Source organism: Acomys minous, assembly GCF_964271855.1.
Source record: "Acomys minous genome assembly, chromosome: 10".
NCBI classification, from domain to species: domain Eukaryota; kingdom Metazoa; phylum Chordata; class Mammalia; order Rodentia; family Muridae; genus Acomys; species Acomys minous.
The window spans coordinates 104,523,170-104,537,451 of record NC_140491.1 but is presented as its reverse complement, the minus strand read 5'-3'; the positions used below and the strand labels follow the sequence as shown (position 1 = coordinate 104,537,451).

The 14,282-nt window shown below is 40.9% G+C and overlaps 1 protein-coding gene across 5 annotated transcripts in view; it reads right to left on the bottom strand.

Annotated features, from left to right (window-relative positions):
* The window catches only part of PPIG (peptidylprolyl isomerase G), a 30,367-nt gene extending 16,868 nt beyond the window's left edge, over window positions 1-13,499 (bottom strand). For 2 of the 5 annotated variants that reach the window (XM_084799458.1, XM_084799454.1), the window contains exons 1-6: window positions 13,361-13,499; window positions 3,427-3,493; window positions 2,962-3,038; window positions 2,800-2,874; window positions 2,480-2,587; window positions 1,022-1,066 (exon numbers count right to left, since the gene is read on the bottom strand). In XM_084799458.1, coding sequence (XP_084655584.1) covers window positions 1,022-1,066; window positions 2,480-2,587; window positions 2,800-2,844 — 198 coding nt within the window. In that variant the 5' untranslated portion in view covers window positions 2,845-2,874; window positions 2,962-3,038; window positions 3,427-3,493; window positions 13,361-13,499. Of the gene's footprint in view, window positions 1-1,021; window positions 1,067-2,479; window positions 2,588-2,799; window positions 2,875-2,961; window positions 3,039-3,426; window positions 3,494-12,964; window positions 13,247-13,360 lie in introns of those variants that run through there. The other 3 variants (XM_084799456.1, XM_084799457.1, XM_084799455.1) reach the window with 3 other exon arrangements.
* Between the last annotated feature and the right edge of the window lie 783 nt (window positions 13,500-14,282).

Below are 14,282 nucleotides of genomic sequence, written 5' to 3'. Positions count from 1 at the left end.
AAGCTCCAAAATACTTCTTTTCTGAGGCTGGAGGGATGTCTCAGTGGTTAAAGAGTCCTGCCGTGCAAACTTGAGAACTTGACTTCAGATCTCAGGACACATGTAGAAAACCAGGCTGACCACCGCTCATTTATAACCTCAGCACTGTGGGGGCAGTAAGAGGAGAACTGCTGGGGCTTGCTGGCTGGTAACTTAGCTTGAGGTTCAGTGACAGACCCTGTCTCAAAGGAGTAAGCGTGACAGAGCACCTATGTCTTCCTCTAGTTTGTACACATACATCACACTCACAAAAGTTCATTTTCCACTTCTGTTCACAAAGGAAATGTTCCTGTTTATTTGAGACAGGGTCTTGCCATGTAAGCCAAGTTGGCCTCCAAATCCTTCCTCAGCTGTTATTACAGATCAGTGCTACCCTGTCTGGCTGGATGTGTTCTTTACTGTCAAACATAACACAAATGACAAAGTCACGTTATGAACGAAGACAGACTCATGAAACATTTTTTTCCCATGGCAGTTTAGCACTAATTTTCCCTCCCTGGTGTGAAGGACTGACCTCAAGAGCCGTAAGTATGCTAGTCAAGCATTCTATTAGTGATTCTAAAATACTTAAAAATTCCATGCCTTGCTTACCTACTATGCACAAGCCCTGGGCTTGATCCCAGCACTACACTAAAAATAAACAGCAATATTGTAAGAGTCCAGATAGAATTCCTTTACATTGTATCCATTTCATCGGTGAACAGAGAGATACACATCATAGTCTAGACCCATTAGCTTAACTTCCACCATAGCATTATTTATTTTAATGGGAAGAATTTTTCTTCCAATCTTTGATTAAAGTATGAAAAGAAAATATGCAAAATTTGAGACAATACCCTCCTGAATACCTAAAGTGAAATATGAAAAACATTAAGTTATATGCTTATAAGTGTATGAAAACTCAAGTTCCAGACCTACTATAATTTGTAATAAAATGAATAAAAAAAAAAAACTAAAACCAATTTAAATATAAAAATTTTACCTTCAAAGAATCCTCCATAAATAGATTCTCCTCCTCTTCCATTCCCTAGAAATGAAGACCATCAGTCTTAGAACTCAGGATAGTATACTCAGTCACATACTCATCAAGTAGGTACTCAAATGATTCTAAGTCAAAAATACTAAAAGGAACACAACAAATGATAAGACAGCAATATAGTTTCAGTAACAAGAACCAAAATTACTCTCCTTCTCCTAGGATACCATAGTAAGAATGTGACACATCTACTAAGGTTCATGAGAAAGGACCAGTGAGTAAAGGTATCTGCCACCCAACCTGACAGTCTGAGTTCAATCCCTGGGGACCCATATGGTGGAAGGAGAAACTATTCCTGAAAACTGTTTTCTAACTTCAACACACCATAGCATGCCAGCACCTATAATACGTATTTTTAAAAAATAAAAGATTTGGGGCTGGGAAGATGGCTCAGAGGTTAAGAGCACTATCTGTTCTTCCAAAGGTCTTGAGTTCAATTCCCAGCAACCAAATGGTGGCCCTCAACCATCTACAATGAGGTCTAGTGCCCTCTTCTGGTGGGCAGGCATACATGCGAGCAGAGTATGTATTTTTTAAAAAAAAGATTTATGAGGAAAAGATCTGTCAGATGAATATACAAGTCTCTTAATAAGAATTAATAACATTTTCAAAGTGTCTTTTAAAAAATATAGTTTTTATATTTTTACACAAAGAAATATAGAAAAATATATAAAAAGGGACAAAGTACTTCCAGCTGTACAAAAATTTAATCCATATGACAGCTTTAGAGACTATGTTTTGTTTTGTATTCAGAAACAAACTCGTAAAATTAATTCATGCAAAGATGCAAATGGTCCTGAGATAAAGCTGAGTGCCATCTAACTAGAATGTATAGGGCTCTGACTTATTCCCTAGTACTGGGAATAAAAGGTGAAATTCTCTTTTCTGTTTTCATCTTTTCTTTGTTTTTTTGTACTTCTCCAAAGAAGTCAATGGAGTAAAAAGTAAGCCTAACTAAAATTTCCTTTATGGAGCTGAAGAAAGAAAGCTCAACACAAGAGCACATACAGCTGTCACAGCGTCAAAAGGTCCCCAAGAGTTCAGCTCTAGGGAACTGACACCTTCAGCCACCCTTCAGCCACTTGCACTTGGGTGCACACTCAACACAAACAAACACAGCTAAAAACTAACAAAGAAGTTGCTTTTAAAATTTCTACATAGGCTGTCAATACGGCCTAGTGGGAAAAGGGAATTTACGTCAAGTACGACAGCGTGCATTTGATCCATAGAACTCTCACCGTGGAGAGGACTGACTCTTTTTAGGTTGTCCTCTGACCTCCACTCCCCTGTTCAACACACACAAACACACACACACACACACACACACGCACACACACACACACTCTTTATGCTTAACAAAAAACATAAATATGTCTTTTCTTCTGCGGGAACTCCAAGTCTCACCTTCACTGAAGTCACCACCCTGAACCATGAAATCCTTGACAACTCTGTGAAAGAGGCAGCTCTTGTAATGCAACGGCTTCTGAGTTGATTTCCCTGTCCCCTTTTCCCCTGGAGAAAGAAATATTATAAATCAATACAAAGAAAAGACTGAAGTATTATTAAAGCCCACATTTTTCTAGAGCACACAGAAATCAATGACAGAGAAAATATTATTGCTCTTGCCTCAGCCTGATTTTTGACATTATATGTCTTCACCTACTGTGGGGTTTACAACCAGTATTTATAGGGAATTATTAGGGCAGCTGAAAATGAAAACAAACCTGTACAAAGACAACGGAAGTTCTCACACGTTTTTGGACATACATCAGAAAATAATTCAAAGACAACTCTTCCAGCTGAAAAAGAAGGTATTGGTTTAAATTTCTTGACTAAAAGTTTAAATACCAGTATAAAATGTTAATGAGAAACATAAATACTCTTACCAGGTTGATTATTAATGGCAATGTCAAAAAAACATCGAGGACGCTGGACCTTTATTCCCATGGTTCCACACTTCAGTCTGTGATTGTACACAACAGTTTTAGGCAAGCCAACCAAAATGGCAAAGATTTTCCATTAATATCTAAAAGCCAAGGCTACTGCACATAAACCACAGATGCTGTTTGAATTTAGTTTACATTTGTTTCCATGAAGTAAATCATAATAATTTTTGGAGATTAAACTATACTTCGAGGTAAACAGAAAAGACTTTAAGATTAAGACAGTAATTACTGGGCAGGAGTTATGCTAGTATCCTCTATTATTCCAATTTTAATAAATGTGCTTCTGAAGAGAGCACAGCCATTATTATACAATAAACTTCTATTTTACAAAGCAAAACCAGATTGCATCCCATATAGATAATTGTCGTAAGTCTGTATGCCTAGAGAACAGAACATGTGCATTACCTTTAAGTTGAGGGATATGATAAAAAACAAAAACCCACCAAGGACAACTGAGCCAATCCTTTTGCTCCTAGGAAACAAAAATGAGAGTTCTGATTAAAATGTGAGATACTAAAGGAAACTATTCAAGTTTTCAAAGAAAACAAAAAAACAAATTGTCTATGAAGAAAAGGAAGAGGTTTTTGTTTCTGAGGCAAGTCTCTCTATGTATCTCTGGCTTTATACTCACTATGTAGCCCAGACTGTCTTGCCTCAGCCTCCTGAGTGCTGAGGTGACAGGGTAGTATTTTAGTGGTACTAATATAAGCTAGATAAAATTCTGATCAAAATCACATAGAAGGCTAATTTTGGTCATGAACAACAAACAGCCTACTACAGGCACATAGTAATGTGTGAAATACTATGTAGGTCACTTTATCTACATGACAGGTAATTTTTGCTTGATATTTCTTCTTGTAAACCATTTATTTTAAGGATATAAAACATTCAATTATGATACTTGGTAGTGAATGATACGTAAGGCAAAAAGCCAATGAAACAAAGCCAGTGCAAGTATTGAGTAACAGCCAAACTAAAAGACTACAATAATGACCATTTCATCTGCTCAGATGAGACTGAACTGCACATGCTTTTATTTAAATTATCACACCTAAACTACTAAGGTACCTTAGCAAACAGCTTGTGATATGTTAGGGTAAGCAACATCCTGCAAGGTCTATGTTCTTTACTCTGAAAAGATTCTTCTTCCTTTTGTGTTTTGGTGGGCTTTGTTTTGTTTTGTTTTTGGTGCTGGGTACATCTAACCCAGGGCCTCACACATGGTACTTGTGTTCTACCACTGAGTTATACCCCTGCTGGTATAGCTGGGGGGAAAATGTTTTTCAAGACAGTGCTTCTTTGTGTAGTCTTGGCTGTCCTGGGCTCACTTTGTAGAAATGTAGCTGAGAGCTTTAATTGGGACAACTATAGATTCCCATCCCAGTTACGGAAAAGAACCCAAGGATAGGAACGGTGGTGCACCCCTCTAATCTAAACACTGGGGGACTAAGTCAGGACAACTGATATTCTGCCTTAAAACAAAACAACAACAAAAACCTTACCATGCCCATGCCTTTAATTCCAGCACTTGGGAGGCAAAGGCACCTGGATTTCTGAGTTCAAGGCTATCCTAATCTATCTAGATAGAGAGTTACAGGACACCCAGAGAGATGATAGAGAAACCCTATCTCAAAATACAACAACAACAAACAATGAACAATGGCAACACAAAAGATGGCTTATACACTGTCTACTAAATGGGAACAGCCAGACAGTACATCGGTTAAGAGAACTTAGCTGCCTGTCAAGAAACCCAAAGTTTGAGTCCCTGCACCGATATGGAGGCTCACAACCACCTCTAATTCCAGCTCCAGGGGATTGAACGCACTCCTGTGACCCTGACAGAAACTGAACACACGGAGCACACACATACATACAAGCAAACATGCATACACATAAAATAAGTTTAAAATAAGTAAAATTACTAAGATTCTATTAATAAGCATTACTAGAGACATAATTATTAGTTATAAATAGGATGTTTCCTCTGTATGACTCTCAAATATTGCTTAATAACATCCAAAATCTTAAATAATAAGACAAACATCTAATCAATTTGACATTTTTCCAAGAGGAGAGTGCTAAGATTATAATACTAAGATATAGAAATTTTAATTCAAAGAAAAATTAAGCCCATAAAAATTTCAAGCCATTAACTCCCGTGCTCCCAGCAATCCAGAGTCTTCTAAAACCAGCCTGGGCTAGCAAGACCCATTTCAGGAGGGAAAAACATTAATCACCAGTTGCCTCAGAATATAATCAAATCTTTTGTGATTAATTACCTGTGAATATGTTTGCCACAAATTCATTTAGCCTGAGTTATAACTAATATTGTAAAACCTAGATTTGAATTTTTCTGAAAAATAATTATACCTGGCACAGCACTCCATTTTTGTGTAGCAATCAGCATGTACTGCCCCCATTAGAAAAATGCATGTTCTAGTTTGACCTCCTTTCCATTATTGCTTATAAACTGTAACCATTTACCATCTACTTGATGTTGTAAACTCACTTCACCTATCTGACTTCCTCAAAAACTTGAGTGATACTGAATTTACTTATTTATTTTTTCGTATTAGAAATACTTTTTTTTTTAAAGCAGGGTCTCCCAATGTAGTTCAGGCTGAACTTCAACTGCCAATCCCTCCTCCTTCTGCCTCCTGACTACTGTGATTATAAGAGTGCATCATTATGAATGTAACATTTATATAATTCCTGATCGTTTTGTGTTCTGTTTGCTGTAGACAGTTTATTGTATTTATGTGAATATAAATGTATATGTGAAAAATATTTAATAAAGAAAGTGTATCATGATGCTCAGCATGAAAATACTTTTAAAATGAAAAGTTACTACGTTCATAGAAAAAAAAAAAACCCAACCAAACAAAAAAACCCCTAGTTATACAAATAAATGCAAAATCCTAACAACTATAACTTTTACCATTTATTACATTTATGTAAATGCTTAAAAACTTGTTTCAGGGGCCAGAAAGATGGCTCAGTTGTTAAGAATGTTGACCAGAGGATCCAGGTTCAATTCCCAGCACCCACATGGCAGTTCACAATTGTCTGTAACTCCAGGATCCAAACCCTCACAAGGACATACAGATAAAACACAAATAAATAAAAAAATAAATCTTAGTTTAAGTGTTTATTAATCCCTTTGCATGCCAACAATAAATAAATTTAAATACAAAATACTAAACTTTATCAAGTATATTTCAGAAGTATCAGTGAGTGGTTGAAAGTTCATTTTGCAGTTTCATATGTAAAATGATTTCCATATTCACTTTAGTGGGTCTTTAAGATGCCAGGGGGAGCCATGAGGTGGTGGTGAACGCCTTTTCCCAGCACTTGGGGAGGCAGAGGCAGGTTGATCTCTGAATGAGACCAATACTAGAGTGAGTTCTAGTACAGCCAGGGCTACGGAGAGATACACTGTCTTGAAAAACCAAAAAAGAAAAGGGGGGGGGGGGAGCAAGATGCCAGGGGGGACAAGGTAAGTATATAGGCAGCTAATTATTAAACGGAGTATTTGTAATAAGCTAATAAATAAGCTGGGCATGGTGGTACATCCCTTTAATCCCAGCACTTGGGAAGCAGGTGGATCGCTGTGAGTTTGAGTTCAGCCTGGTCTTCAAAGAGAGTTCAGGACAGTCAGGGCTACATAGAGAAACCCTGTCTTGGGAAAAAACCAAATAAATAATGTAGGGACTTTATCACAAAGAGTGTGCTACACTCTTAAAGAATGTGTCTCAACTCTTAAAGGAATAGGCAGTAGATTCTTTAAAATGATTAAGATGACAACCAACTCTTTCCTTCTGATCCCTCTCAATATGTGCCCCTTAACATTCAGTTCAGCTACTCCCTCTGCGAAAATCTTTCTGGCTTTTTTTTTTTAAGGGGCTGGGTATTTGAGACAGAGTTTTTCCGTGTAGCGTTGGCTGTCCTAGACTCACTTTGTAGATCAGGCTGGCCTCGAACTCACAGCAATCCACCTGCCTCTGCCTACCGAGTGCCAGGATTAAAGGCGTGTGCCACCATGTCTGGCTCTTTCTGGCTTTTGGGGGTATTTTTACAAAGTCTCCCATAAGCCAGCTGTAGTGGTGCATGCCTTTAATCCTAGCACTTAGAAGGCAGAAAAAGATGGATTTCTGTGAGTTCCAGGCCAGCCAGAACTACAAGAGAAACCCTGTTTGGAAAAACAAAACAAAATCTCATGTAGTTGTCAAAGATGGCCCTAAGCACATCTTGTGGCCCAGGCAGGTCATGAACTTAAAATCCTCCTGCCTCAGTTTTTCAAGAAGTTGAAATTATATAGGCCTGTGCTACATGTCCCTGCTAAAACTTTGTCTTCTACACAAAGCACAATGCCTGGCCCAGGGAATTCATCAAATAGAAAGAACGCTAGTTAATGCAAATATGCTTGGAAGTAGTTATTGTTCTGTTGTTGGGTTTTATTTTTCATCTCTTTTCTGTTTTTTGTTTTTGTTTTTTTTCAAGACAGGGTTTCTCTGTATAGCTTTGGCTGTCCTGGACTCACTTTGTAGACCAGGCTGGCCTTGAACTCGCAGACATCCACCTGCCTCTGCCTCCCAAGTGCTGGGATTAAAGGCACACCGACTTGTTTTCATTTCTTAAAGATGGTTTTATATAACCTGGGCTGGTATCTAACTTACTATGTAGCTTGAGAATGACATTCAACTCTTTTTTTTTTTTTTTAGTTTTTCGAGACAGGGTTTCTCTGTGTAGCTTTGGCTGTCCTGGACTCACTTTGTAGACCAGGCTGGCCTCAAACTCACATGATCCACCTGCCTCTGCCTCCCAAGTGCTGGGATTAAAGGCACATGCCACCACCGCCTGGCTGACATTCAACTCTTGATCCTCTTGTCTCCACACCCTAACTGCTGGGGTGACAAGTGTATACCAAATTACCAAGACAGAACTTGTGTTTCCTATTAAAACCTATGCAGTTTTCTCTCCTATATGTATGCTCCTCACCCCACCAACAATCATCCTATTAGTCTGTACCACTCATGAAACTGAGCCCATTCCCTACATCTCCCTATTGGGATGTTGTTGCTATTGTTTTCCCATTTCTTTCTTTTTGGTTTCACTTCTTCAGCTGAAGACCTACCTAGATAGCAAGAAAAATAACAATATTATCAGCTGGGCATTAAACAAAAATTCATCATGTTCAACTATGTCCATAGCAGCCCTATTTGCAGTAGCCAGAATCTGGAAACAACTTAAGATAGGCCTCAGTCAAAGAATGGATAAAGAAACTGGTATATTTACACTACGCGGAATACTACTCAGCTATTAAAAGCAAAGAAATCTTGAAATCTGCAGACAAATGGATGGAATTAGAAATGATCATCCTGAGTGAGTTAACCCAGACCCAGAAAGACTCACATGGTGTATACTCACTGATAATTGGACACTAGCCCAACAGGGATGTCCTCTGAGCGTCTTCACTCAGAGCGGGATTGGGACAGATGCAGGGACTCGCTATTGGGACTCCAGGTGAGAGTGATAGGAATAGGGAGATAGAAGGACCCAGACGGTCCAAGAACCCTACAAGAAGACCATCAAGGCTGGCAGATCGGGACCTAGGGGGGTCCTGCACAAACTGCTGTACCAACCAAGGACAATGCATGCAGTAAACCTAGACTCCCTGTTCAAATCTGGCCAAAGGAGCATTCTCCATGGTTGTGTGGAGAGCAGGAACTGCCTCTAACAACAACTTTGGTGCCCCCTATTTGACCACTTCCCCTTGGTGAGGAAGCCTGGTGGCATTAAAGGAAGGGGAAGTAGGCTATCCAGATGAGACCTGATAGGCTATGATCAAAATGTGGGGAGGAGGTCCCCTCCTGTCACAGGTCTAGAGGAGGGGAATAGGGTGAAAGAGGGAGGAAGGTGGGAACAGGAAGATACAAGTGAGGGGATAACAATTGGGATATAATCTAAATAAATTATTTAAAAATAAAAATTAAAAAGTGGGAAAAAATCAGTATTTTTTGTTGTTGTTTTGAGACAGGGTCTTTTTATGTAGCCTTGGTTCTCCTCAAAATTGAGCTGGCCTAGAAAACAAAGATCCATCCCCATGTCTCTGCTGGATTAAAGGAGTACAACAGCACAATAATGATTTTCATATAGGCCTCAGGTAAGTTCAGTTAAACTATACTAGATCTTTAAAATTACATTTTTTGTATGTGTATTTTGCTTTTTTTGAACTATGATACTTTATAAACAGAAAAAATACATTTTTATTTCATTTTCAAAGACAATACAATAAAAAACGAAAACATTCCTTATTATCAATAAAAAGAATTATAACATGTTCTGTAAGTTTTTAATTGCATAAAACATTGTATTTAATCTCCTTTCTTTGACATTCTAAAAGAGAAATATGTTAAGTATGGTATGATGCATGAAAATAAAACTTCATTCAAGGAAAAAATTCTGGATATTAATGTAATGATCCACAAGCCTGTCATGCTTTTAAAGTTAAATTAACTTCCTAAACACATTTGACCAAAATACAAAGACCTCCACAAAAACAAATAAACAAAAAAACCCCAAACAATGTTTTAACTATAGTACTTTTAGAAAAGATTGTCTTGCTCATCTATAGCATATCAATTACAGTATTTGCAAAAAATATGTACAGGGACTACTGAGTTGGCCTGGCTGTTAAGGGCACTTATTGCTCTCGCAGAGGACCAGGCTCAATTCCCAGCACCCACACGGTGGCTCACAACAGTTCATAACTCCAATTCCAGGGCATCTGACATATGACATACTCTTCTGACCTCTGAAGGCACCAGGCACACATGTGGTACACATATATACATATAGGCAAAACACTCAATGCACACATAAAATTCTAAAAAAGAAAAAGATGTACATATAAGCATAAAGCCAATATTCTAACTAATGATCAACACTACATTGGTAAGCAGTTTTCAGATACATTAACATTTAATAATGTGAGTACCCCAACACTCAGGAAGGCAGAGGTAGGCAGTTCTCTGTCAATTTGAGTCCACAACAGCTAGGGTTACACAGAGAAACCCTGTCTCGAAAAAGACAAACAAAAAAATATGGATACCATTATTTTGTGTTTTCTACATTACTTTGAAATTTTTACTCCATTTATTTACTTAGTGGGGGGAGGGTACATGCCATGTACATGCATGTAGGTTAGAGAAATTGGTTTTCTCCTACTTGGTGGATTTCAGGGATAGAATTCAGGTCCTCAGACTTGGTGGTAAGCGCTTTTACCTACTGAGCCATTTTTCAACCTTCTATATTACTTCTAAGATTACTTCCAAAGAAGACTGATTAAGCTTTGAATACAAACAGAAGGGAATCTTTGTTACATTTGGATATATTTTTAAATTTTTAATTAAGGCTAGGTGGTGGCATACACCTTTAATCCCAGTACTCAGGAAACAGAAGGAGGCAGATCTCTGTGAGTTCCAGGCCAGCCTGGTATACAGTTATTCCAGGACAGCCAGGGCTACACAGAGAAACCCTATCCCAAAGCAAAAAAAAAACAAAACAAAACAAAACCAAAAATTTAATTAAAATATTTTTTGAGAACTCCATACATGAATACTGTATTTAAATCATTTCTATGCCCTTCCTCTCCTATGTACTCCCAAAACTCCTCTCAAACTCCGACCTCTGTATTATTGTTACACCCGCCCAGCTCCCTTTACTGGCTCCATTTAGTGTTGCTCATATGTGCATATGTGTCTTAGGATTACTTGGGATGAGATAATCTACCAGGGGGCTCACCTCTAAAGAAAACGAATTCTCCCCCTCTTAGCAGTCATCAACTGCCAACAACTCTCCATCTAGGGTTAGCGTCTTCTTTAATTTCCCCCACCACACTGGTATGTCAATTGTTGTCATTATGTAGATCTTGTTTAGACAACCATATTGGAGATTTTTTTCCCCCCATTTATCTTCCCTGTCAGGTCTAGAAGACACTACCTTGAAGTTTAGATATCAATTGTTCCCCAAAGTCATGTATTTGGCCACCAGCCTCTGGCACTCTTGGGATATGGTGGCTCTTTTAGGAGATGGAGACTCATGGGTCACTGGAGGTGAGTCCTTGAAGGCAATATTGGGACAGATCCTTCCCTCTAGTCTCTGCTACCTGGACTCAGCAAGGAAGACATTTTGCTCTATCACGTGCTTCCCCCCATGTAATGCCTGTTACAGCCCCAGAAGCAACAGACCACACATGGACAAAGCTGGCCTGGTGCATGCCTTTAATCCCAGCACTCGGGAGGCAGAGGCAGGCGGACTGCCGTGAGTTCTAGGACAGCCTGGTCTACAAAGTGAGTCCAGGACAGGTAAGGCTATACACAATGAAACCCTGTCTCAAAAAACCAAGAAGAAGAAGGAGGAGGAGGAGGAAGAGGAGGAGGAGGAAGAAGAGGAAGGAGGAGGAGGAGGAAGAAGAAGAGGAGGAAGAAGAGGAGGAGGAGAAGAAGAAGAAATGTAATAACTCCCGGTGAATTAAGTAAAACCAACATTTTGAGTTGTCAGGAAAGACACCTATATTCTCCAGGTAGTACTATTTTCTTCATTTGTTTTTGATACAAACCACAGGGGCTGGTGGAAACACAGCACTTAACAGGCATTCTGAAAATTTAGGGGTTAGTCTGTGCCCCAAGGATTGAGAACTTGCCTCACAGTTGGGAGGTCTTTGGTCCATACACACAAACTCAATGGGAGAGTATTTGCTCTAACAATGTCACCAATCTCAAAAGCAGAAAAATTCCCTATAAGTAAAAAGACAGCGTTCCAACTATAGCAGTTTTCTCTGAATATTTAAAGTACTGCCTGCAAATCTCAAGGTCCAAATTTGGCCTATAGAAATAAAAATATAATTTTTGTGAAAGACACACATACCCGCAACCTACCTAAGGAGCAAGCTCGACAACACAATCAATTCAATGAAACCTAAAGAAACTGTTAGCAATTAACTTGTTTAAACAGAGAGGAAAGTAAACTGTTAGATGAATAATTACATCTCACATTATTAAAAAGAACGGGGTCCCTCAGTTCCTAAATAAGTGTTTTTGCTTATCTGAGTCTCATCAAGTCAGTCAGGCTGGCCTCGATGGGTGACCCTTTCTCCTAGCCGTTGTGACACCAGAAGACACACTTTTAGGTATGTAAAAAGAGCAACAAAACATTAAAGAGGCAGTCATTCGAAGTATCTGTGCAATTTCTAGACTTTCTGGCAATCTGTGAAAACTTATAAAAACTGTTTACACGCCCCTCCCAGTAACCGTTACAAAATAGCAATTCTAGTGCATGGACAAGCGTGGTTTTATCCTATCTGGTTTTAGCTTCTGAAAGTTAACACCGAGCCTCCAAATTTCCAAAACGTTCTATTACTTCTTTAATGTATTGGTGATCAAAACCAAAAACAGATTATTGTAGTGTATGAAACCTACTCGTGCTAAGAAATCAAACTGAATGCACAAGGTGGTGCTTATTATAAGGTGGTTGACTTTGTTCAGAGTAAATACGGAGCAAAAAAACCAGTACGTTTCTCCTACAGGGAGAACGGGGTTCAGAAACCATCTTCTCCTAAACAGAATCCTCCCCTAAGGCCCGGCCTCTTTCAATTGCTCGGGAACGTGGGAAAACTTCTAGAGAGCGAAGGGTAAGATCTTACACTTGAGTTTGAGGGGAATCCTTCACATCAGGGGCCTCTGTCACTTAAGCATGCACGACAGCCGCTGTCCTACCAGAGGAAAAGGTCGGAGGAGGGCTCGCTTGTCGATTTTATCCCCGGTGACTGTGGCTCCGCGCCCGTCCTTCCCTAACCCTAACCTGACAGGCCCTCGCGCCGCGCCTCCCCCATCCCCAACCAAACATCCCCACCTAACCACGCAGCAGCGCCCGGGCTCACGGTTTGGAAGCATCCGAAACGAAGCTAGCTCACGGGAGCCGAGGCCGCTGTCGCTGCCGCCATGTTACAGCCTGTGCGGCAAAATGCGTCAGGGAGGAGGTGTGCGCCGAGCGGGGAGGGCGGGGGCTGGAGAGGGAAGAGCGGCTTCCTGCGCCCCCGGGACTCGGCTGCCAAGCCGCCCGGCCACCGCCGCGCCACAAGCCCGAGGCGCAGTCCCCGGAGCCACCCCTCTGCGTCCGAGCAGCCCAGGAGGAGACCTCGACGGGAAGACGGTTACCACGGCCCAGCCGCCCCGCCGCGGCTCCGCCCCTCGCCCTGGGCCCTTCCCGCTCTCGTACCCCGGGACCACCGCAGCGACGGACGCCGCGCCGACAGACGCCTTCACGCCCCCCTCACCTGCACCGCCACGGGCTTCTCGTCTCCCGGCCAAGTCCTGTAAAGCGCTTCAAATCTACCGCCGTCAGGAAAGGCGCTAAAGCCCACTAACCGCCTCCCTCCCCCACAGCCCAGTCCAGGCGTGGAGGGAAAGAAGCGTCGCGCCGGAAGTACGTCACGGATGGGTTGACGGCGCCTCCCGACGGTCCCTGACTTACGTCAGCATCTTCTCCTTGAGAGCGCGGGGGGCGGGGGGCGGGGGGGTCTTTCTGCTATTTAAATGGATCTGACAAGTCGCATAATGTTTTCTGAGAGCTGATTGGATACGTGTGTGTCTCCGTCAGAATGCCACAGCGCTCTCGACATGAAGCACTTCATTTTATAGACATTGGTGTGCTCTGTCTCGGTCAGCCTCCAAGGAACTTCCAATTTTCACCTTCAGCAAATGCACAAAAACTAGTAACAAAAATGAGCTACTTTCGGGGCGTGGTAGCGCATGCCTTTAATGCCAGTACTCGGTGATTTATATTTTCTTGAGACTGGGTCTTACTATATAACCTTGTCTGGCCCTGAACTCTGTATGTGGATCAGACTGACTTTAAACTCAGAGATTTACCGGCGTCTGCTTCTAATCTCAAACGCTGTGATTTAATCTGCCTTTAATCCCAGATGCTAGGATTAAAGGTGTGCGCCACCACGCCTACTTTTTCTTTTAAATATGCTTGGGTTGTGCCTATGTGCATATGCCCCATATGTGTATACTTGCTTGCAAAAGTCAAAACTGGGTGTCGGATCCCCCCTGGAACTGGCGTTAAAAGCAGTAATGAGACACCCAGTATGGGTAGCCGCAAGTGCTCGTACTGGCTAAACCATCTCGCCAGCAATGCGATTTAATCCTCGATGATGGAATTGGAGACTAAGTGGCGTGCAGGTTTAGGCGTTA